Source organism: Gouania willdenowi, chromosome 3 (assembly GCF_900634775.1).
Source record: "Gouania willdenowi chromosome 3, fGouWil2.1, whole genome shotgun sequence".
Taxonomy (NCBI): Eukaryota; Metazoa; Chordata; class Actinopteri; order Blenniiformes; family Gobiesocidae; genus Gouania; species Gouania willdenowi.
This window is the reverse complement of record NC_041046.1, coordinates 8,569,420-8,595,338: the sequence shown is the minus strand read 5'-3', so window position 1 is coordinate 8,595,338 and position 25,919 is coordinate 8,569,420. Positions and strand designations below refer to the sequence as shown.

The following is a 25,919-nucleotide window of genomic DNA, read 5'->3' as shown; positions in this document are numbered from 1 at the left end:
TCTCTTGTGAAATCTGAACATGGAGTGAGGAATCATAATCTTTGATTTGAGGGGGTAAACCATTTATTCAAGGGGGCACTGCCCCCTCTTGCCCCTGCGTAGAGCCGGCCCTGCTTACCATACTACAAAAAATTTTACAAGTGGAGGTTTTGTTTTGGCTCGATATTATGTGGATTATGTATGCAAAAAGTGCCCACATGTATACAAAATTATTACCAACCACTCGCCTATGGAGCATTTGGGGAAAAATGTTGATTTTAGGTTTTTTACCGTCACCAATAACCTGCAAGATACAGGCTTAAATTTGACCAAAATACTGAAAAAATCAATACCTGTTGTGAACCATTTACACATTATGCACATCCACAAGCATGGTCCTGTAAAAAATAAAATAAAAAATCTGCTGATTTGTCTTTATGTTTTTTTTTCCTTCTAAATACAAAAATTACATTCATTATCATCTTGGTATGATTATTTTTATAAGAAGAATTGCGATTTTACAATTATTTTTGCGTTAATTAATTTCCCATTACTATGATTTTTAAAATGGACTCCTGAGTCTGAAAAAAAGGATGATGATGATGAATAATTAAATTGACATTAATAATCTAATTTAATCTAACTTTAATCTAACCTTTAATTACCCCAAAAAATACACAGTAAAATCTGCTGAAAAGTTTCAGGGTATAAGCCAGGCACACGAGGAACAAGGATCCATTGAAAGATCTTTGTCACCTGTCACAGATTTTTTCAAAATAAAATATTGATTGAAATATCAAAGTGTCCCAATGCAGTTTGAGCAGATCTTACCTTTTATTTTCTCAAAAACTATACAGATACTGAAATCTTCTGAAAAGTCTGAGGATACAAGATCTTTATGATCTTTCACATATTTTTCCAAAATATCAAAACTCTCATTGAAATTTGAGCTGAATTAAATTTGAATTATCACAAAAACTTTTCAGAAAAATACATCTTAAACTGTCAAGAGCAATAATAATTGTTGTAATTCAATTTCTACCTTATTTTCATTTCATATTCAATAAAAGTTTTTGAAAATATGCGGCTTTTTTCCTGCTTCATGGGCGCTCCAAGTACCCGTACCGTAAATCCTTGTATAGATGCACATCAGTGACGAGCAGTGAGGGTAGGCAAGGTAGGCAGTGCCTACCCAAGGGTGAATTGATATTTTGATTATTTGTTTTCATTATAATATAATTATAAATGATTTATTTTTCAATTTCCGATAGCCTACAGTACCTATAAGTTTCAAAGTGTCAGCGTTTTGTGCTTTTCATAGCTCAAATGACTAAACATTGCTGTTTCCTAACCGCTGTAAGACAGGAGGAGGCCACACCCCTTCTCAAAAGCACGTTGCTGCTCTGCCTCTGTTCCCATAGCGTGTTTTTATGTGTTTGTGCATGCGCAGTCAGTTCCCCAAGATGAAAACCATTTATGTAAAAAGGCAGATCTCTACGCTGCCTTTGGATGTAACCGCGCTATGCTAAATGCTATATGTAAGTTCACAGTGCATTAGTGAATTGATAACATGTGACCGCTGCTGCTGCTACGTTCTCTAGCTAGTGGGCAGGATAACACTACAGGCAGGATGACAGCGCTAGAGACGATAAAGAAACTTTTTTTTGAGGAAAAACAACAGCTTTTAAATGATGGGAGACCAACACCTGAGCTGCCCTGCCTACCCAACCCTAGTGCTCATGGCACATCACTGACGCGCATCATATTTCGAGCGGCGGCTGGCTTGACCAGAGTTTTTCCACCTTGGTCTTCCTTTTTCCTCTTGCTTTGCTTTGTAACCGCTGTTCCAAAAGCCGCAATGGAGACTTCTGCTGGAAGATCTGCTATTACACTTTCCCTACTCTCAGATTGTGAACGTGCATAGACTTTTGACCAGCAGCTCAAGCAGCCAACAGTAACCCCCAAAACAGCTCATGAATCGCTCTGTTGGTACAAAGACCTTTGATTGTCTGAAGTAAAGCATCACGCTCCTGGATTTCTAAAACCCATTTACAGGACCAGGAAAAGGAGCAGAGATTCACTGTCCACTGAGAACACTTTGGATTACAATATACTCAAAGATGATTATGGATTTTTGACCAAATGATGCCAAAAAATCCTACACACTGCAGCTTTAAAAACGGTAAAACCAGTATAGAATGGCGTGAATAAGTATAAAAACACAAAGCCTATAAATATACATTTTAGAAGGATAATTTAATTAATTACAAAATAAAATATACATCAATGCTTGAGCAAAAATATGTCTCATCTCTCAACAGCTACAGTGTATAAATATAGTTCGCACATACATTAGCTCCAATATGAGGTTTTACATCGTGAGCTTCTGTACTTATTACATAAGTGTAGTCTGTGTGGATGCAGTAATTTGATAAATAATTATGCTTCTGTGAAAGAAAAAACACTTATAAAAATCAAATGTTTTGGAACAAATCCTTTCTCCATCATCAAACAGCTAAAGTAAAGTATTGTCTGTACACATTACAAAGTTATACAAAAGCCTTCAATGGAGTTTCTACTTGGGAGATGTTGTTTCACTAATAAACCAGTCTAAAACTGGTTTCTTATTCAGGTTGACCCATTTCATGTTGGTTTGGGTTCTCTCCAACGCCTGCTGCACAGCCATCGTAGCTGAGCCCAGTTGTGCTTCATTTTCCTCTTTGAACTGCAGCAGCTGGAGAGAAAAATCATATTAATGGATATCTTTGGAATTATAGAGTAAATAATAGATCAATAAACTACCTGCTTGTACTCAAACTCAGAGGAGAAACGTTTAGTCACTCCATTAATGAGACCACCAAGAGAAAATGCTCCGTAGCTGAAGACAAAGCAGAAACAAAGCGTGATCAATTTGAGTTACAAAGCTCCAAAATATGCATTCCTCCAGTATTTTTTTAATACAGTAGCTATTATTTTTGGCTGGGTTACATAATTATGCAAAACAATCAAAAAAAAAAAACTTGACAAGATTCATGAAAACGTATTTCCAATATGGGCAAAAAATATATCAAGAAAAAAGATCAACAGTTGTCATGCTATGTGTTGGTACATTAATAAAAGGCAAGAAAAATCATAACCTGAAAGAAAGCAAAAAATATTAGGCTAATACTTACTTAATCATATGTTTCCAGTTAGATCTGACAAAGTCCCAAACCAGAGGTTGACCAATGGGGTTATTTGCAATATTAACAATGTTAGAGGCAGCATCCTGTTTACGAATCTTCTCTGGATCCAAGCAATACTGCAGATATCTACAAATATCACACAGAAACATGAAACATACTAAATATTAAACCATGTATTGACCACAAGAAACACATACATTAATTAAAAACAAAAGAAGAATACATAAAAAAAATAATTTCAGCAAATAAAACAACGAGCCAACTTAATTAATAGTGTTTTATGTAAAAAAAAAAAGAGGTACTATGAGGCAAGAGGACATTTATGAAATTAAATACTAAAAATCAATATGAAAACGAACTAATCTCAATGAAAAGTTGCTAGTAAGTGAGTGCACATTAAGAGCACAATATTGTATTCACGGCATCGATATGACATGACATTTTAAAAACGGAAAATACACAAAACATTATTATTTTAATGATTTATTACTGTCAAATTAATTAAATTAAAATTGATTTTACTTTAAACTCTGTATGAGCTTTTCACGTTTCAAACTGAAAAAACAAGTAAGGCTTTTACTTTTTCAAGTGCAAAAACCTAAAGTGCCACTACCGGACTGACAATTTGTGGCAGCCTGAACCACACAGCTAATATATGGTCATCATCTCATCATCATGACATCTGTTTTGTTTTAGTTTTTTTAAATACACACTATAAACCAGCGATTCTCAACTGGTGGGTCGGGACCCAAAAGTAGGTCGCGGACCTGTCCTGGGTGGGTCGTGAACAGCTGGTCAAAAATAAATCAAAACTTAATGTCTCTCATGTTGGACTATTCTTTTGACAGGCGCTATTTTTTTCTTTTTTTTTTTTTAACTTTTCTTAATACAGCCTGTTTGTCGTTCCACGATAGATGTTTTTAGATTAGAGCATAACTTGTTTACTCCAGATCTTTTTTTCACGCGCATATGCAGACTTTCTAGGGTGACAAACCCGAGAGCAGGGATGGGCAACTTTATCACGACGGGGGCCACAAAAATGTGATTGTATCTGATTTGAGGGTCACATTCTGCATTTTTGTTGTCCATTTGTGCGTTTATGGGGTTACTTTCTGTAATTTTGCTGTTGTTCCCTGTATTTTCCTGTCATTTTGTGTAATAATTTGTGTGTCTTTGGAGCTATTCTGTAATATGTTGTGGTTTTGTGTGTTTTTTTTGTCATTTTATGATTTATGAGTCATTTTGAGTATTTTTGGAATTTTCTGTATGTTTTTGTGTACTTTGTACATTCATGTACTTTGTGTATTAAGTCAGGCTTCATATTCCTTCCAACTTCTTGAATTACAGTTTTTTGGGATTTGCTTTGGGGGCCACAAAAATTAGACTAAGGGCCACATGTGGCCCCGAGGCCGCCAGTTGTCTATATCTGGCCTAGAGTGAGTAAAACACTCTAGATTCTAGGATGTGTCAATGGGCCTAAAGTGTCTCTTAATTTCCAGGATCCACTGTATTGAACTCTGCTGTTAGGTCAGATAGAACCGAGACAAACACGTGGCTGTAAAAACATCATTTGCAACATAAACACAAACACAAAACTTTAAATAATACAATACAATAATACAATAAATGACACAGATGGTGTACTGTGTCAGAGCCACTCACTTGTTGAGCAGCCATGGCTCCTTAGTGCATGATAAAGCCCACATAAGTTTCTCAGCTTCCGATGCAACTGTAGCATTTCTGTACATGGTCCAAGCAAAATCCCATTCCTCCATTGTGCCTGCTGCTAATGCACTGCAGTACACTGTAGACCTCAGGTTTGGATGGATTCTAGAGAGGTTGACAAGTGTATTCAAGAAAAGACTGAAGTTAATGCAATAATGGCAATAGATACAGTACATGAAGCAGTGGTACATCAGAGTGAAGCAGCTTTATTTTGTGAATATAATTTTTCCCAGTAAAATCCTCAAGGACAAGGCATGCATTCAGAGCCGTCTTTGGTTAACAGGCCATCACCAAAAATGTGAGTAGTTTTTAGCTCAAGTTAAAGATGTTTAAAATATGAATAATGATAAGACAAGCCAAGGCAAATGTATTGGACCTTTTTTAAAGTAATGCACGAGTGCTTGTCGTTTTGGCTTTAATGGTAAGTGACTATGGTATTACTTTACAGTAATTCCTATGGAATTTATGTTACACCAATATTAGCCTGGTGTTTGTAAAGCTGCTGTGCTGGTGAAGGCAAGAATGTTAAGAACTATAACCAGAAAATGATTGGAAAACATCTGAATTAAACAAAATATCACTTGGTAAAACACCAATTGCAAATGTGTAAGGAGAGTACGACATAGAGTAGAAAAGACATAAGATGAAGGAGGACATACTGGTTATTTACGGGGTTAGCCATCCATTCTCTAAACCAGCCAGTTACCAACTCTTGACAACCTTCCACTCCTGAACTACAAGCCATGGAGATTGCATTCACCTGATTGTACCTGGGAAAGTAACAAGCAAAACATTAGAGACATATAGCACTCAACCACTCTCTGGGCGACCCTGGCTCAGGTGGTAGTGGGTCGTCTTCTGATCGAGAGGTTGAGTGTTCGATCCCAGTACCTGACTATGTGTCAAAGTGTCCTTGGGCAAGACACTGAACCCTAAGTTGCTCCCAATGGTCGACTAGCGCCTTGCATGGCAGTCCTGTCCCATTGGTGTATGAATGTGAGGGTGAATAAGCTGATATGTAAAGCGCTTTGGGACTGCTTCAGTGTGGTGATAAAGCGCTATATAAATCTAGTCCATTTACCATGTTAGGATTACTGTCTCTGACACTCTATAGAGGGTTTTCATGGCGCCTCATCAAACCGGATGTCGCCATATTGGAGGTACTCAGCAGGTAAACAAAGCAGATCCCGAAAAAAAAGGAAATGGTGATATATTGATGTGTTTTTGGCTGTACCAATTGATCAGACAGTGAAAACACATTTGGAGTTTAAAAGACTGCCAAAACTTATAACAAATCAGGGAGAACAATGTCAAAAATGATCAGAGGAAAGGATGTGCTTGTGGTTAGCGAAGCTAAACCAGGATCTATGAGGCAAAAATCTGGACAACGTCTGAATTTGTTCGGCCCATTTCTTGTCAGGTAAGTGAATTTTTGATAGCAGCAACCCTTAACTCATTTTCTTGTGTGATGATAATAATATAATTCATATCAAGCTACTGCATGTGGCATTATTGACTTAATATAATCACATTTATTAGCCTGCTACAGTAGCAACACAGTTCATAAAATGTAGAGCTGAAATGTGCTGTATTTCTAATTGTAAAGGTCTGACCTTTATCAAAAGGATGACCCAGATTGGGTTAGGGTTCAAACCAGGTAGTTGACAATGTTAGAATACGCAATAGACGGAAGACTCTTTGGGTTGTCATTGATCCATGACGAGGTAGCCAACTCGTATGGATCTGCACCACCAACAAACCCTAACTTTGCCAAATATTGTGCCCTGTCCTGCTGACCAAGTCATTCCCTGTATGCCTTTGCATCTAGAACGTATTTTGATGAGCTTTTCTGTGGTTTCCGACATTTATCCATCGCAGTGTTTACCTCCGAGTGCCTGCAATATGGCCGCGCAGTCGGGTTAAAACCCTCTATGGCTCTGGAGAGCTTCACCATATCAGTGCTATTGTTTGAGAATATGGGTTCGCAGTCCAGCTATTCCTTGTTTTAATATTTTACAAGGTTCCAAAAAAGAAACATGACTCTAGAAATTGTACAACCGTAAATATGAGTCAGCAGCAAACTAAAAACACTTGAAAACGCATAATTTTGAGAATGCCACCTGTGCACTACACAAGACGAGTTTGCTAATGTGAAGGTGGATGAGAATAATCAGGGTTCTGAATGCAAACTATCAAGGAATGTTGTGTATAGTGTTGTGTTAAAGCTCTTACTGGTCAGTGTGCCTTTCAGGGATCTTCTTCCAGGTGTCAGTGATATTTTTGAAGTAATTGAACAGAGGAGTGACCTGCTTTTTAATATAAGCCTACGAAATGAAGGTAAAACACCAATTTTATTTCCGCTCAGGCACAGTGAACAAGCCATGAATTACTGTTCATCGTGTACGTGTAGCATCATCGACTAGTCATTTAGAAAGCAGAATTAGATTTCATTTTTGAACCAGTTAAGGCAAACAGAAAACTTTAAAACTTCACAAACCGTCATAGGCCCATATACTTCACTGCGGTCAAACATGAGAGTGAAGTAATTCAAGTTTCTACTGGCTATTTCCCATGGCATGTATTCAACTTCTTTGTCCAGGAACTGGGTAGTTCTTAGAGCCAGCGTTGTATTAACAATTTTTGCCCTGAAAAGAATGCAGACATTTGTATATCTCTCTCTTTCAGACATTAGTAACAATGGTTGTGAAAGTAAATCCTCACCTTGCAAGGTTAAAAGCATCATCAATGATCTGAGCTCGATTAATGACAGGAATATCCTAAAAGAAGAACAAAAACCTGAGTTTGTGGGCACAGCTTGTCATGTGGACGCACTGCAGAGGTGTCTCATGGCTCCTACCTTATGGTCACTATCCAGTTTAGCAATGAGGTTCTCCCAGTTTTGGGAGTCATAATTGACTCTAAAGAAGCCCTTCATGTTGATGTTGGCAACCAACCACTCATTAGACCCAATCTTCATGTTTGTATTTGTGCCTGTTTGAGTAGCAATTACTCATGAGTGCCACGTCCATATGGTGTCCTCACTGTAATATATAAATCTTACCTTCTTTATCAACAAGCCAATACATCTGTTCATCTCCACCTGTCTTCATCCAGGTGACAGGGACAATCCACTCATAACTAAGGCAGAGCAAATCAAGACAGAAAGTTTGGGAAAGTGAGCAAAATCTCAGCATTAACATTAATGAAGCTAAGAAACGCTAAGTGCTCATACTTAAACTCTGACGGTGTTTCAACCACAGACTCCGGGTCCAACAGGAAGTGTTCCTGGCTGATCTGTCCAGTCTGGGTGTTGATGGTGACAACAGGGAAGCCCATCTGAAGGATCCAGCGGTTCATGATTACCTCAATAGTATCCGGTAGTTGTATGCCAGCTTCATGTACGGCCTGTTGAAAACATCAAAATAAGTCTTTTAAAGACAATTATAGATGAATTGCTTTTGTAGTGATGATACAAGGTTTCTTTAAGCATGTCTCCATGAACTACCAGAGTGCTAAGAAAATAATTTACAGAAGGTAATGAATTAAAACAAAATTGTATAACAACTCAATCTCACTCCAAGCATGTAATAACTATGCTTGTCCACTGCATGATGCGTAGACACTTCACGCATACACCATAGAAAGCGTACAATGACTACACATCATCTGCCCAGTGCTTTCAATAGGGCATACTTTAGGTCATGTGACCACCGAGTCAGTCCCATTGAGAAACAGAAAACATGGCAAATTTTCACTGGAAATTGTCATATACAGTATTAGGAGAGCTTCTGGCTTTAGCTTAATTTTTGATAACATTGCTGGTGAGAAATGTACCCTTAACTTTCATTGAGTCCATTTGGTTTTTGTATACGATAGATAGTTTGTTTGTTTTAACATACATTATTTCCACTTTGTCCTGTTACTATGGTGTCGCTAAGGATGCTATGAGAATGTACTAAGAGACCTCATGTTCTAGTTTCATGTCTGTATCTGCTGTAGAGGTCAAATGAGAGCAAAAGAGCAACAGGGTGAAAAGGCCAACAGGCTCCATGTGCCGCTAGGCCTCAAAGAGGAATGCGAGCTATTTGGAGCTCCTTCAAACACTTTGTTCCGATACTAACAGCCTGAACAAGAAAAGTTGCCCTCAAACTCTAACATGATCAGCAGTCTTATTACTGATAGATTCATTTGGATTCCTTTCAGTTAAATACTTAATTTTAGCAGTTGGCATCTGCTCATGCCTTGAAGTTCATCCTTTCACTTACCAGTAACCCTTGTTCATTACAGATTTTGTTGAACTGCAGTATTTTCCAGCGCTTAAGATAATCAATATTACATATACTGTATCTTGGCTCTCTGCGATTGTAGATATCCGAACCCGGGGTTTTTCACCTTCGACCCTTTCCCACAATGCAGTGTGCGACTGAGATGTTGAATTGGTCTATTGTACTGTATATGAGGCGCCAATTGTAAAGTTGCACATGCTAAAATAAACAGCAACTTATTGCACCATATATCAACAAACCAGGTTTATGTTACTTTAGACCATATTTACAGCATCATTTGTAAAATGTGTGATATTAAATATTAAAATAGATATTTAGATTTAATATTTAACATTTAGATTTAATATTTAACATTTAGATTTAATATTTAACAAATAGATTTAATATTTAACATTTAGATTTCACATTTAACATATAGATTGAATTTTTAACATTTAGATTTAATATTTAACATTGTAAATATCAATTAAATATCAACAATTTCATCACCAACAAACTAAGGGGCGCCGATTGTAAACAGCAACTTTTCCCAACAAAACCATGTTTAAAAAACGTATATACATTTTTTAATGTAACTTTTGACCAGATTTACAGCAATATCTGTGAAATTTGTAATAGTTTTTTCTCATTTTTTTCTGAATGTTAAATGTTAAATCTAAATTTTTAATGGTAAATCTGAATGTGACAGGTGAAATTAAATAATTAGCTAATTCACCTGAAGTATCAAAATAAAAGCTAATTTAGATTTAACATTTTGCATTTAGATTTAACATTTTGCATTTAGATTTAACATTTTGCATTTAGATTTAACATTTTGCATTTAGATTTAACATTTATATTTAAACTTAACATTTAAATTTACCATTGACATTATATTTTTATGAGAAAAGTAAATACCACAAAATTCACAAGTATTGCCATATATCTGGTCAAAAATAACAAAAACACGGTTTGTTGCTAAATCTTGCAAAAAGTTGCTGTTTATTTTAGCATGCCCAATTTTACAATTGGCGCCCCATAATTGTGGATATGTGACACTGTCACTTGCGACATTACACCTTTAGTGACAGCAAAAATGCTTACATTGAAGACATGTTGGTGAAGTACTTCAGGCCTTCATTAGTCTATGTTGTGTTGGAAGCATGATGGTGGACAAAAAAATACTAAATTCATGGATGACTGGTGTATACCCAAAGTCAGGGTCACCTTACCATTTGCAAATGCTTCCACAGGTCCTGGTAAACTGTTGTACTGAACTTGAACTCTTCTAAATATGTCTGCAGGCACAAAGAAGAATGAGTGCTGTATTTGTTACAGACATTTTTCAACATTATAGAGTTAAGAATACTTTGATTGCTTGCACTTACATGAAGTCCCTTCGAAAAGACTTCCTCTGTGATAAAATACGACAGCATCCTGAGAACTGCTGCTCCCTGGGGAATAAAAAAGACATTGTAGCATTCTTGGAGTAGTTAATTGATTATATTTCAATGCATATTGTACATTAAAATCCACCATTATGTATAGGAAATAACAGTAATATTGTAATGACTTATAGGGTGATAAGAGGTTCAGACTAAACAAATGTATACTTTTTCCTGTACAATTTTTCCTTGTTTTTATGTGTTTTTCTTTGAAATGAACGCACCTTGCTGTAGGTGATGCTGTCGAACAGTTCGCTGATTTGTTCCGGCCTCATGACGTCTCCTTCATTGGATGAAAGCGGATGTGAGGACGCCAAAGCGTCTACACCCATCACACCAGTGATTTGGTTCAGTACTATTAAATCTGTCTGGTAGTCACAGAGAAAGGTTATGAGTAAATCATTTGGACAATTATTCATAATGATATTCAAATCATCAATTTGAAATCAGCAATTGAAAAAAATAATTATATTCCTGCTTCTGTACTTTGAAGAAAACTTACCATGTTCCAAGTTGGCTCAGCAAAGTTGGCTCCAAGGTAAGAGACGTAGGTGGCAAAGCCCTCATTTAACCACAGGTCATTCCACCACCTCATCGTCACCAAGTTTCCAAACCACTATGAGGACAGAACGTTTAACATGACACATGTCTTTTTCTTATATGAAATGACACTGCATTGCAGGGGTCACAACACGGTGCCCGCGGGCCCCAGGTATAGCCCACATGGACCATGTGAGGGACCCTCAGGAGCTCTAGTCACCAATGAGCTCCATCTAAAATCTGATTTACTTTTCAGGATTCAAACTCACAAAGATAAATACATATGACTGATGAAGATAGTAGCCCACCCAGTAGAGTTAAATATTGCTGCACCTAATGAAGTTTAACAATAAATTACATCTAAATCTTTAAATGTTCGTATTCACTAAAACATTGTGACCAATATTTTTAAGTGTATAAGTTATGGTGTCTTGTATATATACCACTCTGTTTATATATATATATATATATATATGTTTAAATAAAACAATAGTCAATATTCACAGCCACTGAATAAGAAAATGCAGAGTAAAGTGTGTGTAAGGGAGAGAAAAAGCTGGACATCCGCGGCGGCGCATGTGGCTGCGGTGGAGAGGGTAGCTGTGCACGGAGCTCCATGGATGTTGCTCTGGACACAGCTCCAATGAGTTCCTGTGTCTTTCTCTCCATGTTTTGACCCTACAACTCTCATGTCGAGTTGATGGCAGGAGCGTCAGGCCAGAACCAGCTGATCAGCTGCGTAATTTACGCAGCGATGGCACAATGTTCACATATGAGAGTGTGGTGACAAGCGTTGCTATGGTCATTATTAAATGATTGTGCAGCAGACTGAGAAGTCCACCTGCCTCCAATTGAACTTCTTTAAATGACATTTTGTGCTTCTGTGCATTCACCTCTCCACCTTGAATGAGCAAAATGTTCATTTAAATAGGGTGGTCTCAACCACCTATTAGTGACACAATCTTAGTGAATACCCCACAGCAGATGAAGAAACAGCGCCATCAAAGGTTTTAGGGGTGCACCTGGTTTACCACCCTTTACTTCAGATCCTAATGAATTCGTCCCTTAGTATTTCTAACTGGTAGCCCTTCAGATTATTCAGTACCTATGAAGTAGCTCACAGTTTCAGAAAGATTGGTGACGCCTGCCATATTGTGTCATACCATGTGAGCTAGCTCATGGGAGATGACCGTTGCTATCCATTCCTTGTCTCCATTAGAGGACACCAGAGGGTTGTACAACAGTGCAGTCTCCCTGTATGTGATCAGTCCCCAGTTCTCCATGGCACCAGCACTGAAGTCAGGAATAGCAATCTGGTCTAAAAGCATCAAGGAGATTACAGTGATCAAATCAAAAGGCTCATATGCAGCAACTGTAAATGCTGTGCTCTTAAGACAAACAATTGCTCAATTTCAAAGATTAAACCTTAAACACGTGAGGGAAAAAATAAATATATATACTGTATACATGTATGCAAGATGCTTACCTGACTTGCTTAAAGGGTAAGATATGTTGTAATAGTCCTCAAAAAAATCTAATATTGGTCCTGTCTTCGACAGCGCATAAGATCCCTGGTCCTGTAATATGGCCTCCTTACGAGCCCAGATCGTGATCTGCAACAGCAAAAATAAAGTTATACATAATAAGATCAATGGCACTGTATCCAGCCTCAAAGCACATTAAATTCTTATTTTTTATTAGGTGTTTGCTACTTCTTAGTACCATTTACCGGTAATACACATTTAGTTGCACCTTGCATGTATCTTAATTGTTCAGGAGGTCAAAACCTCAACTTAACCAGAGTTTTTCACAATTTAGACAAATCTGAAGACCTTTTTTTGTTTTACAGTAGCTCAAAATCTGGGACCTAAATAAATCAACAGCAACAGTGTGAAGGTAAGTCTATAAAGAATAGAAAAGGAAAAACCGTTTATAACAAAAGTATAAATAGTGATTTTTAGGTTATTAAAATGTGTATCATATTATGTACATTACCGTAACATCATCCAGTATCATACTGATGCCTTTAAAATTGCTAACAACAAAAGCCAGCAGGTAGGTCGACATGATCTCTGTTGGCTCAAAGCTGGTTTTTGTCAGATTCTGGCTTTCCACAGTGATGTTGTCACTGCCTGTGTGGATAGGACAATACAGTATGACAGTGATAAATACATTATGACATTAATAAATACATTTTGACAGTGATAAATAGATTTTGACAGTTTAATATAGAGTATAAAAGTGTCCGAAATAGTTTATCATTATGCTAAAAGCTAAAAGCTTTGGTTTAGTGGTAACTTTGACAGCAAATTTTGATTTAGTTTTAGTAGGGTGTCCCAGTTGTACAAAATGTGCTTTAGCTCCGCCCACTATGCACCCTTCATGCACACATGTGCATGAAAGCGGACTTTGATGAAGGACATTAACCATAAGTCCCTTTGTTGTGGAACGTTCCATTTTTTTTTTTTTTTTAAATCGATGATGGACAAACTCTTACAATAAACCTTGTTGGCAGCAAAAATGGCAAAAAAAAAGTATTTTCAAGTGTAAGATATTTATTATGTTTTGTAATATGTATTATATAAAGATACATTGCCAGCACTGCTATCATCACCATTTTGCCGTCACGATTGACAAAGTCCTGAGTCAGGTGGATGACATAACTGGGCCAACTGTCCCAATCCTACCCTTTCAATACTTGTTCACCTTACACACTTTACATTCCAAGTGTACTTAAACCAAGTGCGTCCTTTGTAGAAGTCAATAGGACGTGGTGTGGTTATTTAGATGCAGCCCCAGTCTTTTGACGCAAATACAATTTAGCTTTAGTCAATTTCAGTTGTATTCTAGTCCAGTGTCTCTCAAATGGGGGTACGTGTACCCCTAGGGGTACGCAGTGGCACTACAGGGGCTACTTGAGAGAGGGAGAGGAAAATTAACAAATGAAAGCATTTTGAGGGTTTTATGATAATTTTTAGTTAAAAATGACAATCATCCTAAATATTATCAGCAACCAGTGACATGCCATCAGGGTAGGCAAGGGAGGCAGTGCCTACCCAAGGGTGAATTGATTTTTTGATTATTTGTTTTAATTATAATATCATTATAAATTATTTATTTTTCCATTTCCAATAGCCTACAGTACCTATAAGTTTGAAAGTGTCCGTATTTTGTGCATTTCATAGCCCGAATAACTAAACAGCGCTATTTCCTGGAACAGCTGCACAGTCTCACTCCGCTGTAAGGCAGATGGAGGCCACGCCCCCTCCCAAAGGCACGTTGCTCCTCTGCCTCCGTTCCCATTGCGTGTTTTTACGTGTTTGCGCATGCGCAGTCAGGTCCTCAAGATGACAACCATTTACGTCCAAAGGCAGCGTAGAGAGCTGCCTTTGGACGCAACCACGCTATGCTAAATGCTATACGTAAGTTCACAGTACATTAGTGAATTGATGCCATGTGACCGCTGCTGCTACGTTCTCTAGCTAGTGGGTGGGATAACACTACAGTCAGGATAACAGTGCCAGAGATGATAGAGAAACTTTTTTTTGAGGAAAAACTACAGCTTTTAAAAGATGGGAGACCAACACCTGAGCTACCAGACCTTCAGCAAAGGTAAGGTCAGAACATGTTTCATATTTTCCACAGTGATTGGAACAAAAGGAAAGATTGACTTTGTGGATGCTCCTCACTGAAGCTGTTCCGAGTTGTTGTTGTTGTCATTTTCTCTGTGTTTCCAACACAAACAACAGATGCGCTGCCGTGTCATCAGATATATCTTGTTGGGAGAGAATGGGGGTTATATAAAATAATTGTTTATGTTTCTTTAATGGTGTTTTACGATGTTGATTTTGTTATATGGCTAAATGCTTGTTAATGTCGATCTTGTTGGGTTTTTTCTTTCTTATTATGAATTTTATATTTTGATAAGCGCATTGAGATGACTTTGTTGGAAATTGCTTTATACAAATAAAATTGATTTGAATTGAATTAACACTTGACAGCAGAAACATATGAAATTGTCATTGGTGGTCTCGATTTGCAACGTGCCTACCCAGCCCTAGTGGTCACGGCATGTCACTGTCAGCCACTCACAAAAAGACTGAAGAATTAAAAAAACAGTCAAACAACAAAATACACAATTACGCAATTACAACAACAAATTAAAGACGCAATAAGAGTTAAAAAATACTCACTATTACCAGCAACACACCAAATGACAACAGACACACTAAATGAGAGAAAAATGCACAAGATCATTGCCAAATACACAAAAATAACAGAAAGACATACATAACGACATAAGAAACAACAGGATGACACAAAAAACACTCAAAATAAGAGAAAAATATACTAAATAATAAAAAGAAAAGAAAAAAACAAAATACACAAAATGACAAAAAACACAATGAAGTGAAAATAAAACGGCCAGTCCTGATCTTACTCATAACTTACATTCCTTATTTACAAAATGAGATTCTTTAAAATGTGTGTTATCACTCATTTATTCCGTCATTTTGCTTTATAGTTGTTTTTTCACAGTATTCTTAGCAAAATGTGGTTGGACAAAGGAGAACTTGGATTCAAATGTAAGAGAAAGGAGGTACTTAGATTCAGAAAGAAGAGAAAGAAGGGGGTACTTGAGCCAAAAAGGTTTGAGAACCACTGATTTAGTCAATGCATGAGACCACATGGTCACAGAGTTCTGATTGGATTTAGTCCCATTAGTTAACAAAAATGTTTTGATATAGTTTTCACCCACATGCTTTTTTTAACTAGTAAAATTACATAATTGACAAAATGAAGGAAAACCATGGCAAACATTTTTAGTCAGCAAAATGAACACTGCTTTGGTTAATAGTTGCACTCATCTCCATCCAGTTCAAGTTGTCAGGATTCTCTGCTTTTCCTCTCTATCACTATGATCCATCAGGTAAACATTTGTTTCTTTGCTATTCCTTTGGATATTTTTCTGTTCGCCAGAGGCATGTTAGCGAGCTAACTTTGTTTTTGTCGCTGTGTTTATATAGCATTAGGAGTCTGTGTACCCTTCGTTTTTTGTTTATTCCGTTTTAAGACCAAATCAAAATAACAAATAAACAGAGTGGTTATTTTGTTTATCTGATTTAAAACCAAAACAGGAATACAGAAAAACTAAAAACCAGATAAGCAGCATTTTTCTGTTTATTTATTTATTTTTATTTTTATTTTTTTAAACTTGTTCTGTTTGTGTGATGTTTATGGAGAAATTAGTGTGAGAACTGAAGTCCTCTGCACCTGGTTTCCCTCCCCAGGTCCTGGTCCAGGTCTCCTCACACAACAGGACTGTTTAGGATTTATTTCAGCAGTTTTCTGGTCCTGCTCATGTTTTCATTCAGTGTGGATGTTTTAGCTCGTAAAAAGCTGCTCACGCTGTAGTTTTGTTTCGCGGTGTTACGGTCCAAATAGTATCAAAATAAACTGGTGACTGGCTATTAACTGTGAGGCTGGTGTGAGGAACAATAGGTGTTAGAACTTCTACCATTTGACACTTTTGCAAAAAACAATTACAGCTTTTTTTAGTGTAGTAAAAAAAATTATTTTGCAAGTTATAAATACCGCTAACAGTAGCCGTCAACACACACTAAAGTTGATCATAAGAGATGAGGGGCACCAGTAGATTCATTACATCACCTCTGGTTCCACACATGTGCATGTTTTACAAAACATCCATTTTTTGGTTTTGATTTATTAATGTATTAATAACATTTCAATTCACCAGTAATGTGACTTTTGCATTGCTTCTTTTTATGTCCGGGCTGAGAGCGAAAGTCCACCCAGTCACCAGTTTATCTGGATACTATTTGGACCATAACACTGTTCGATAAAGTTGGCAGATATTCACAGATTCTGACTTCCAACATCAATAACTCTTTAACGAAACGTCATCGAGTGTGAGTTTGACAACATGATACATTTTTTATCAAACACAGCAGAATAAAAGTCCGTCTGTCAGTCGTTCTGTGCGGTGACATTAAAACATGAAGCTCTCGTCCTAGTTTCCCTTAAATATCCAAATATCATACAAACAAAACCAGATTTAATTGGGGGGTGGGGGGGATTATGCTACTCGACGGAGTGTTTTTGTGCCCCCCGCAGTTTTCTTAATGCCCCCCCATTTAATACTGCCTGGCGCCGATTCTGTTTTGATGTCAAACTTAGTATGAGTAGTATGTTAATATACGATTTCAAATGCAGTCTTAGTGAAAAAATGTTATTTGACCGTATGGTTAAGTCAAGATGGCGTAAAGAATGTCGAGCCTTGAAAACATGTAGGGTAAACCGAACAGAAGAACTTGCCAAGTGGAAGAGCGTTGGACAGAGCCACAGTGTCTGGAGGGTGAATGAGAGTTATGTGGAAAACAGCTTTCATCGATGGTTCGTCAAAGCAGGGAAAGGCTTTCCTCGCATCTGTCGGCTGCATCTGAGTCGTGGCCAGAACCCTGACAGTAGCAAAAAAGAAAACAAAGTAAATACTGTATATGTAGGCTACACATTTTTCTGGTTGAATATCTGAGTTGAAGAGCAGCATGCTGTTTAGGGCATGTAAATCCACACCTAATCAGGGCCTCAGTCCCTGAGGGTTTACCAGCATCAACAAACCTAATTGATAAAACTGGTTTCCAGGCTTCCGGCCATGCTGCAGTGTTGCACATTTATCAGTATCACATGCACTGTAAACCCAAATAAGTTGCCAGAACTAAAAAAAAATGCCTCACTTTTTTTAAGTTGAGTTATTTAACTTAAGTTGATTAACTTAAGTCAAAACTTTTCCAGAACTTAAAAGGTTGGATGACTGGCTACTTGCACTTTTTAATAACAGTTAAATTAAAGTGCTATATGAATTATGTTTCTTTTCTAAATAATCCCTATTTGAAACAACATAAATAACATTACTTTATCATTCTTAGCATGTAATTACTTAATTCTATTAAGTTACACTTAAGTTGTGTTTTTAAGTTATGCTAACTTATAAACAAATATAGTTCCATTTGCTAAAAAATTATTAGTTAGTTACTCAACTTGACATTATTACGTTTGTAGAACTTTTTATATAACTTTGAGTATAAACTAGTTAATCTATTTAATTACTATGAGCGTTCAGGTTTACAGTGTGGCGATGTATAAATCATGCTGGATTGGGGCCATTAATTACAAAGTTTGGACACAGTTGATTTTTGAGATTAAATAACAGAATGCTGTCACTCTCAGTAAAACCTTGAGAAGAGATTGGTTTTTACTGTGAATTACTTTTTCCTAAAGCACATTATGAGTTAATTCTAATTCACTGAAAAAACACAATATCACCAAATGAAGACCTTAATTAATGATGTATTTCATAAATAATGTAAGACTTTCTTACATTTGATACATTCAGATTTTACTGTGATTAAATGGTAAACAGACTTAATTTATTTAGCGCTTTTATGCCCACACTGAAGTAGTCTCAAAGTGCTTTATAATATCAACTCATTCACCCATCAATGGGACAGAGCTGCCATGCAAGGCACTTAATAATATCAATCAATCAATCAATCTTTATTTGTATAGCGCCAAATCATAACCAATGGTATCTCAAGGCACTTTACAGTAGAGCAGTCTTAAGGACGGACTCTTCATTTTATGGATACACACATATGCATATATACGTATATACACATACATATGTATCCCACACCCAACATGAATTCATCATGGCGGCAAGGAAAACCTTCTGTTAAGCAGCAGGAACCTTGTGTGGATCCCATTCCTATGATGAACAGCCATCCACGTTATGCTGTGTTGGGTGTGTGCAGAGGAAAGGGTGGAGACAGAGCCGCTGAGTCTCTGTAACTCCACACTAAGGATCCCACGGACCTGCAAGACAAAAGCCAGAAGGAGTACAGGAGCAAACACACAAGGGAAGAAGCAGACATAGAGGGAGTGTTTGAGAGAGGAATGGGACCCTCTCCGGTCCCTCTCTAGCCTAAATGACCTCTCTCTTAACGCCCTCTCCAACCTCTCTCCAACCGAGCATGCCAGACCCCCCCCCCCCCCCCCCCCCCCCCCCCCCCCCGGCAGTCTATGCCTATTGCATCTTAATTAAGAGCTATGAGCTGGTTCCTAACTAAAAGCTTTACCAAAGAGGAATGTTTTGAGCCTAACCTTAAAGGTAGAGAGGGTGTCTGCCCCCCGAACCGTGGTTGGTAGATGGTTCCAGAGAAGTGGGGCCTGATAACTGAAAGCTCTTCCTCCTATACTACTTTTAGAGACAAATGGAACAACGAGTAGTCCAGCATTTTGAGAGCGTAGTGTTCTGGGGGGATTGTATGGCACTACAAGCTCCTTGAGATAGGCTGGTGCCTGTCCATTTAGGGCTTTATAAGTGAGAAGAAGAATCTTGAATTCTATTCTATATTTTATGGGAAGCCAATGCAGAGAGGCTAATACAGGAGTAATGTGATCTCTTCTCCTAGTTTTAGTCAGTACACGTGCTGCAGCATTTTGAACCAGCTGAAGTGTCTTAAGCGACTTGCTCGGGCAGCCTGCTAAAAGAGAATTACAATAATCCAGTCGAGAGGTAACAAAAGCATGGACTTGTTTTTCGGCGTCGCCCTGAGACAGGATAGATCTGATTTTAGCAATGTTACGGAGATGAAAGAAGGCAGTTCTTGAAGTTTGTTTTATGTGAGAGTTGAAGGATAAATCCTGATCAAATAGAACCCCAAGGTTTCTAACAGTTGTGCTTCGTGTCAGAGTAATGCCATCTAGGGCAGTTAGGCTAGCATAGGTTTCTCTAAGGTATCGTGGGCCCAGTACAATGACCTCAGTCTTGTCTGAGTTGAGAAGAAGAAAATTTTGGTCCATCCAGGCCCTAATGTCCTTTAGACAGGCCTCAAGTTTAGATAGCTGATTTGTCTCACCTGGCTTCATTGATACATACAGTTGGGTATCATCAGCATAGCAGTGAAAGTTAACAGAGTATTTTCTCATAACATTACCAAGGGGGAGCATATAGATACAGAAGAGGATTGGACCTAGCACAGAGCCCTGAGGAACCCCGTAGCTTACTTTAGTGTACACAGAAGACCTATTATTCACGTGTACAAACTGGTACCTATCAGATAGGTAGGACTTAAACCAGTTTAGGGCAGTCCCTGTGATTCCAAGTAATTTCTCTAATCTCTCTAGTAGAATATAGTGATCTATAGTGTCAAAAGCTGCACTAAGATCTAATAAAACCAGCACTGAGAGTCGTCCTTCATCTGAAGCCCAGAGTAGATCATTAGTTACTTTAACTAAAGCAGTCTCTGTGCTGTGTTGAGCTCTAAAACCTGACTGGAAGTCCTCGAACAGGCTGTTGTTTTGAAGAAATTCACAGAGCTGAGCCGCCACAACTTTCTCAAGAATCTTTGAAATAAAAGGAAGATTAGATATAGGCCTGTAGTTTGCTAAAGTGCTGGAATCAAGAGTAGGTTTTTTGAGAAGGGGTTTGATTACAGCTACTTTAAAGGACTGTGGCACGTAGCCTATTGATAGGGATATATTTATTGTCTCCAACAAAGATGGGCAGACCAGGGGAATAACTTCTTTAAACAGCTTAGTTGGGATCGGATCTGAAAGGCAGGTCGATGGTTTGGAGGATGAAATAATAGAGTTAAGTTCCTGAAGTCCTATATGTGTGAAACAGTTTAGGTTAGGCCTATTTACATTTAATGGTACAGCAGGCCCAGGTGAAGGCAGGGAGTGGCTAATTTTATCTCTAATCTTATGAATTTTATCGTTAAAAAATGTCATAAAGTCCTCACAGCTGAGGGCTAAAGGAATCATGGGCTCAATAGAGCTCTGACTTTGTGTTAGCCTGGCTACAGTGCTGAAAAGGTACCTCGGATTATTTTTATTTTCTTCAATTAGTGAGGAGTAGTATGTAGATCGACTATGTCGTAAGGCTGTCATGTATTTACTATGGCTTTCTTGCCAGAGTATTCGTGACTCCTCTGTTTTATTGGAGCGCCACATTCTCTCTAATTTACGGGTTGTTTGTTTGAGTGTGTGAGTTTCAGAGCTAAACCACGGAGCTTTCCTCTGACTTTTAATAGTTTTTTCCCTCAATGGGGCAATTGAGTCCAAGGTGGATTTTAGTAGACTAGCAGAGCTATCGACAAGCAGATCCAGTTGAGAGGGGTTATAATTAATATCATAGTTATTTATTGGATGGTGCACTGAGTTTAAGGCAGCAGGAATGGCCTCTTTAAATTTAGCCACAGCACTATTGGACAGATTTCTACTCGTAACTATTTTATTGCACAGTGCGAGATCCTCTAATATAATGTTAAAAGATATTAAAAAGTGATCTGATAGCAGAGGATTTTCAGGGTAGACTTTTAGTTCATTAATATCAAGGCCATATGTTAGAACAAGATCAAGAGTATGATTTAAACGATGAGTAGCTTCATTAATAGTTTGAAAAAAGCCAACTGAGTCTATTAGGGACATAAAGGCTGAGCTCAGGCTATCACTATCTTTGTCCACATGGATATTAAAATCTCCTACTATCAGTATTTTATCAGAATTTAGGACTAAGTTTGATATAAACTCAGAGAATTCTGATAGAAATTCAGAATAAGGGCCTGGAGGACGGTAAATTATCGCAAATAAGACTGGCTGGCAGGTTTTTGATTTGGTATGAGATAAATTTAAAACCAGGCTTTCAAAGGAAGTGTAGTTGGCCTTTGGTTTAGGATAGATTAGGAGAGAGGAATGATAAATAGCTGCTACACCACCTCCACGGCCTATGTCTCGTGGCATATGAGTATTTAAATGACTGGGAGGAGTGGCTTCATTTAAACTAACATATTCATCTTGATACAGCCATGTTTCAGTTAAAAAGAATAAATCAAAGTTATTTTCTGAGATAAGGTCATTTACTAGTAGAGATTTGGATCTCAGTGATCTAATATTTAATAGAGCACATCTAATGGTTTTATGTTTTGGTGTTTCTAGATTTGAGATTTTAATTTTTTTCAGATTTTTATAATTGATAGCTCTTTTATTTGATTTTATGTTAAAATCATTGTGAAATATGGGTCGGGGGACAGACACCGTCTTCATAAAATAATATTCACCACCATCACAACAGTTGCCATGGCGATGAACACAGCTATCATAATAGCAATGGGAGGGAAACTGTCCTAAGGCAAGCGCAGAGGGGCGTGGAGGACTCCCCCTCTGTAACATGGTCTCATTCATGAGATGTCATAACAGTGACTGTGCCATGTTTTCTGATAGTAGAGATGCTCCCTCCAAAGTAGGATGGATTCCATCTCTTCCTATCAGGTTCGGTTTTCCCCAGAAGGATCTCCAATTATCAATGAAGCCCACCTCGTTTTAATGCATCAATTTTTATATAGCACTTTTTTGGACACTCAAAGTCACTTTACAGAATGAAGGCATTATTCTTTCACTCCACACTTAGTGGTGGTAAACTACTATTGTAGCCACAGCTGCCCTGGAAGCAAGGCTGCTATAGTGCGCCATTGGCCCCTCCAACACTCACACACTACATTCATACTAGGCAATATGGGTGAAGTGTCTTGCCCAAGGACCCAATGACAGAGACCACTGGAGCGACTGTCCTCCACTGTGGCACCTGGAATTCTCAGTGGTCTCCCATCCAACTACTAACCAGACCCAGACCTGCTTAGCTTTCAAGATCTAATGGGATCGGGCAAAGACAGGCTGGAATGGCCACACATTAGGGTTCAGTGTCTTTGGCAGACTGGGATCAAACCCCCAACCTGCTGATCAGAAGGTGACCCCTCTACTACCTGAGCCACTTGATATTTTAACTTTTCACTGTGTTTTTACTTTGTATTTTGACATGTTTTTTTTTTAAATCCTCAACCTTTAAAAGCTTATAGCTTTTTGCCATAATCACTTATTGCAGTACATCTGTGACATGTGCATGACTGTCAAAGCATCACTGCTACTGTGTATCTTTTTACTGGAAGAGGAAGAACTAACCACTACAAAATTGAAGCACTAAACCCCTGATGAAGATATGTTCTGCAATTTCTCACCTTTTCACACCGTTTTCCATGTATTCACTCCTGTAGAAACCTCCCAGGTCATCAGCCAGCTCTCCAACAAAGCCAGTGTAGAGTTCATACATGCTGCTGGCCTCCAGAGGACTGTTGAGCTGGATCACCAGATACTGGGTTGGAGGCTCCAGCCAGGTGGTCTTAATACTGGGAGCAGGAACGCCATTCAAACCTGTCAACTTCACATGGTGATCCCCAAACATTGTGAGGTTCAGCTTGTTGGAGTGAATGAGGATGAGGTCAGTTGCTGCTACACACGTAAAGATAACAGTGGAGTTCCCAGTGAAGATGTAGAGACCGTCAGAGTCTGGCTCCAGCCGGGGCCACAGGGTCACATTGTAGGTGATTGGTTTGAGGGACTGGGGTAGTCTGAAGTGCTGCCACGGTTCCTTTGGGGTGGAAGTGGTGCTTGGTCCAACAGTGGTAGTAGGTGACTGGTTTTTTGCCTTCTCCTGAGCAAAAACAACAGAAAGGGCAATGATGGTGGCTGCAGCAGCAACAGCTCCAACCAACACAACTACTGCCACAGGTTTGCTGATGAAGTATCCTTTCCCCATGTCTCCAGAGAAGAAGAGCCTGGCCAGTAGGTCTGTGAACGGGATTTATGTTCTCAGCTCCTGCCCAGTGTTAATGACTGATAGCACTGGTGGGAAAAAGAGCTGACAGTCCAAAACAAAGAGTTTCAGATAAAAGAGTCACGTTTAATCTGTGAACACGGATGTATTTGCATAACGTTCAAGATCAAGGACTTCTTTAGGAGCTCGTCCTGATAGCAGAGTGTTTCTGTGTGCGCTTTGACACCATAAACCAGGGAGAGGCAACTTTTATCACAGCAGGGCCACAAAAATGTGATTGTCTGATCCAAGGGCCACATTATCAACATCCATGTCAGTATTAAGAATAACGACAAATCTGAGCATTAACACAAGAAATTACAAAGGATTTTTTGTCGTTGTTCATTGTCTTTTTGTGTATTTTTTTTTCTGAATCTTTGGTCATTTTGTGTGTTTTTGGAGTCACTTTGCGAATTTCTTGTATTTTATGAGTCATTATATGTGTTTTTTGTTATTTATTGTTGTATTTACATTTTGTTTATTGTCAATCTGTGGTTTTAAAAAATATTAATTCAATAGACATTTTGGGTATTTTTTTGTCATTTTGGGTAATTGTTGTTTTGTGTGTTTAGGTGGTTGTTTTGTGTGTCTGATGTCCTTTTGTGGGCATGTATTATGAGTCTTTTTTGTGTATTTTAAAAAAAAAAATCTTTTTTGTGTTTTTGTTGTTGCCTAATGTATTTTTGTTGGCATTCTGTTGTTTTTGCAGTTATGTTGTGTATTATGTTGGGCTTCATATTACTTCCAATTTCTTGAATTACAAATTTTGGTGGATTTGTCTGGGGGGGCCGCACAGAATTAAACCGAGGGCCGCATGTGGCCCACGGGTCTCCAGTTGCGTATGTCTGCCATAAACCAACACTGATTTACTACAAACTTCATGATAAAGAAACCATACTGGAAACACACGATTTTCTTCTCTGATCTCCAAGTTCTACAAATTCCTCCCACTTCTTTATCAACTGTTCCTCTGGTGTCTTCCAGTGACATTTTTTTCTTAATCCCATGACCCTCTCCTGTATGTGGGTTCTTTCATGCTCAGTGTTTCTTATTTTAGTGCCAGTTCATGAATCCTAGAATATTAGATAAAACACTCTTGTCCTTTTTTTTTTTTTTTTTTTTTTTTTTTTTTGTGGTTTGTGCTTTCTAAAGTCTAAAATCTTTATTATGGTGATATATTCTTACCAAAAAACAATTGTGTGACAAAAACCTAAGAAAGACAGAAACCTGGCAGTTTGTCTATTGACAAAACCCTGGTGTTATTGATTCTATTTCGATGAAGCAGAAGGTGCATTGTGGCATTTAATGAGCTGTATGTTGTTACGTGTGTTGTCTCACTATCACAGCCCGTGTCTTGATTTGTGTCATTCGGGACGTACAGAGAAGCTGGACAACTTTATTACAATCTATGATAGCAAAAGCTGAGATGAGTGGGCGATCAAAGGACACGTGCTCTGCTCACGTGTGGAATGTAATGATCAGGATGACGATGCACAAAGGTATGCACAGAGGTGAAAGAAAACTGATTACAAGTGCTCATCCTACTATAATGAAGTTGCTTTCATGGGTACTTGTAATTTTTTGAGTATATTTCTAAATCAGTACATTTACATTTTACATTTCCACACCCAACAATTACTGAGTAAAGTATTTATTTCCGTTTCCTGGTCTCTTCATAACCTGCTAATTTCATGCACGTTGAACATAATCCATAATATTCTTAGTCATTCTGATTAAAGCCCAGCCACTTTCTATGGTTCAGGTTGGGGTTTCTATCTGGCACTGTTTCGGAGTTAGAGCCTGAGATTTTATTCATTTTGAATCTAATTGAATTTTGGTGGTATTTTATTTTAAAAAAGAATTGTGTATTTTGACAAACCTTTTATTTTAGACAGATGCCTTTGTGGAAAATCAATAAAGTTCAAATTGTGCAAGATTTGGTCTCTTCCCTTTTATGTTTATACATCCAGTAGTAAAAAGATTTTAACTTAAGGTCGACTACTCATAAAAACCTGTTAGCCTTAGCAGAAAGCTGAGTGATGGCAATCTG

General features: G+C 37.9%; 1 protein-coding gene and 1 pseudogene across 1 annotated transcript; both read right to left on the bottom strand.

Annotated features, from left to right (window-relative positions):
• Positions 1-2,216: 2,216 nt before the first annotated feature.
• LOC114459727 (aminopeptidase Ey-like) lies at positions 2,217-24,032 on the bottom strand. The gene is made up of 20 exons (XM_028441888.1): positions 23,235-24,032; positions 17,476-17,618; positions 13,135-13,271; positions 12,626-12,752; positions 12,303-12,457; positions 11,102-11,215; positions 10,824-10,967; positions 10,543-10,608; positions 10,387-10,452; positions 8,122-8,294; positions 7,951-8,027; positions 7,747-7,880; positions 7,611-7,666; positions 7,387-7,534; positions 7,122-7,213; positions 5,549-5,659; positions 4,827-4,994; positions 3,153-3,290; positions 2,782-2,857; positions 2,217-2,713 (listed from the first exon to the last, which is right to left on the bottom strand). Exons 1-20 carry the CDS (start codon positions 23,810-23,812, stop codon positions 2,555-2,557), a joined length of 2,862 nt encoding a protein of 953 aa, XP_028297689.1. The 5' UTR covers positions 23,813-24,032; the 3' UTR covers positions 2,217-2,554.
• On the bottom strand, positions 22,793-22,910 carry LOC114461356 (uncharacterized; annotated as a pseudogene).
• Positions 24,033-25,919: the final 1,887 nt, after the last annotated feature.

Bases quoted from the DNA above. Each gene is read 5' to 3' on its own strand.
- LOC114459727 (XM_028441888.1), bottom strand. From the start codon at position 23,812: ATGGGGAAAGGATACTTCATCAGCAAACCTGTGGCAGTAGTTGTGTTG. The intron at 12,458-12,625 runs GTAAGCATCTTG...TGATGCTTTTAG, and splicing joins TTACCCTTTAAGCAAGTCAG to ACCAGATTGCTATTCCTGAC. The intron at 8,295-10,386 runs GTAAGGTGACCC...TGTTTTCAACAG, and splicing joins TGTGGAAGCATTTGCAAATG to GCCGTACATGAAGCTGGCAT.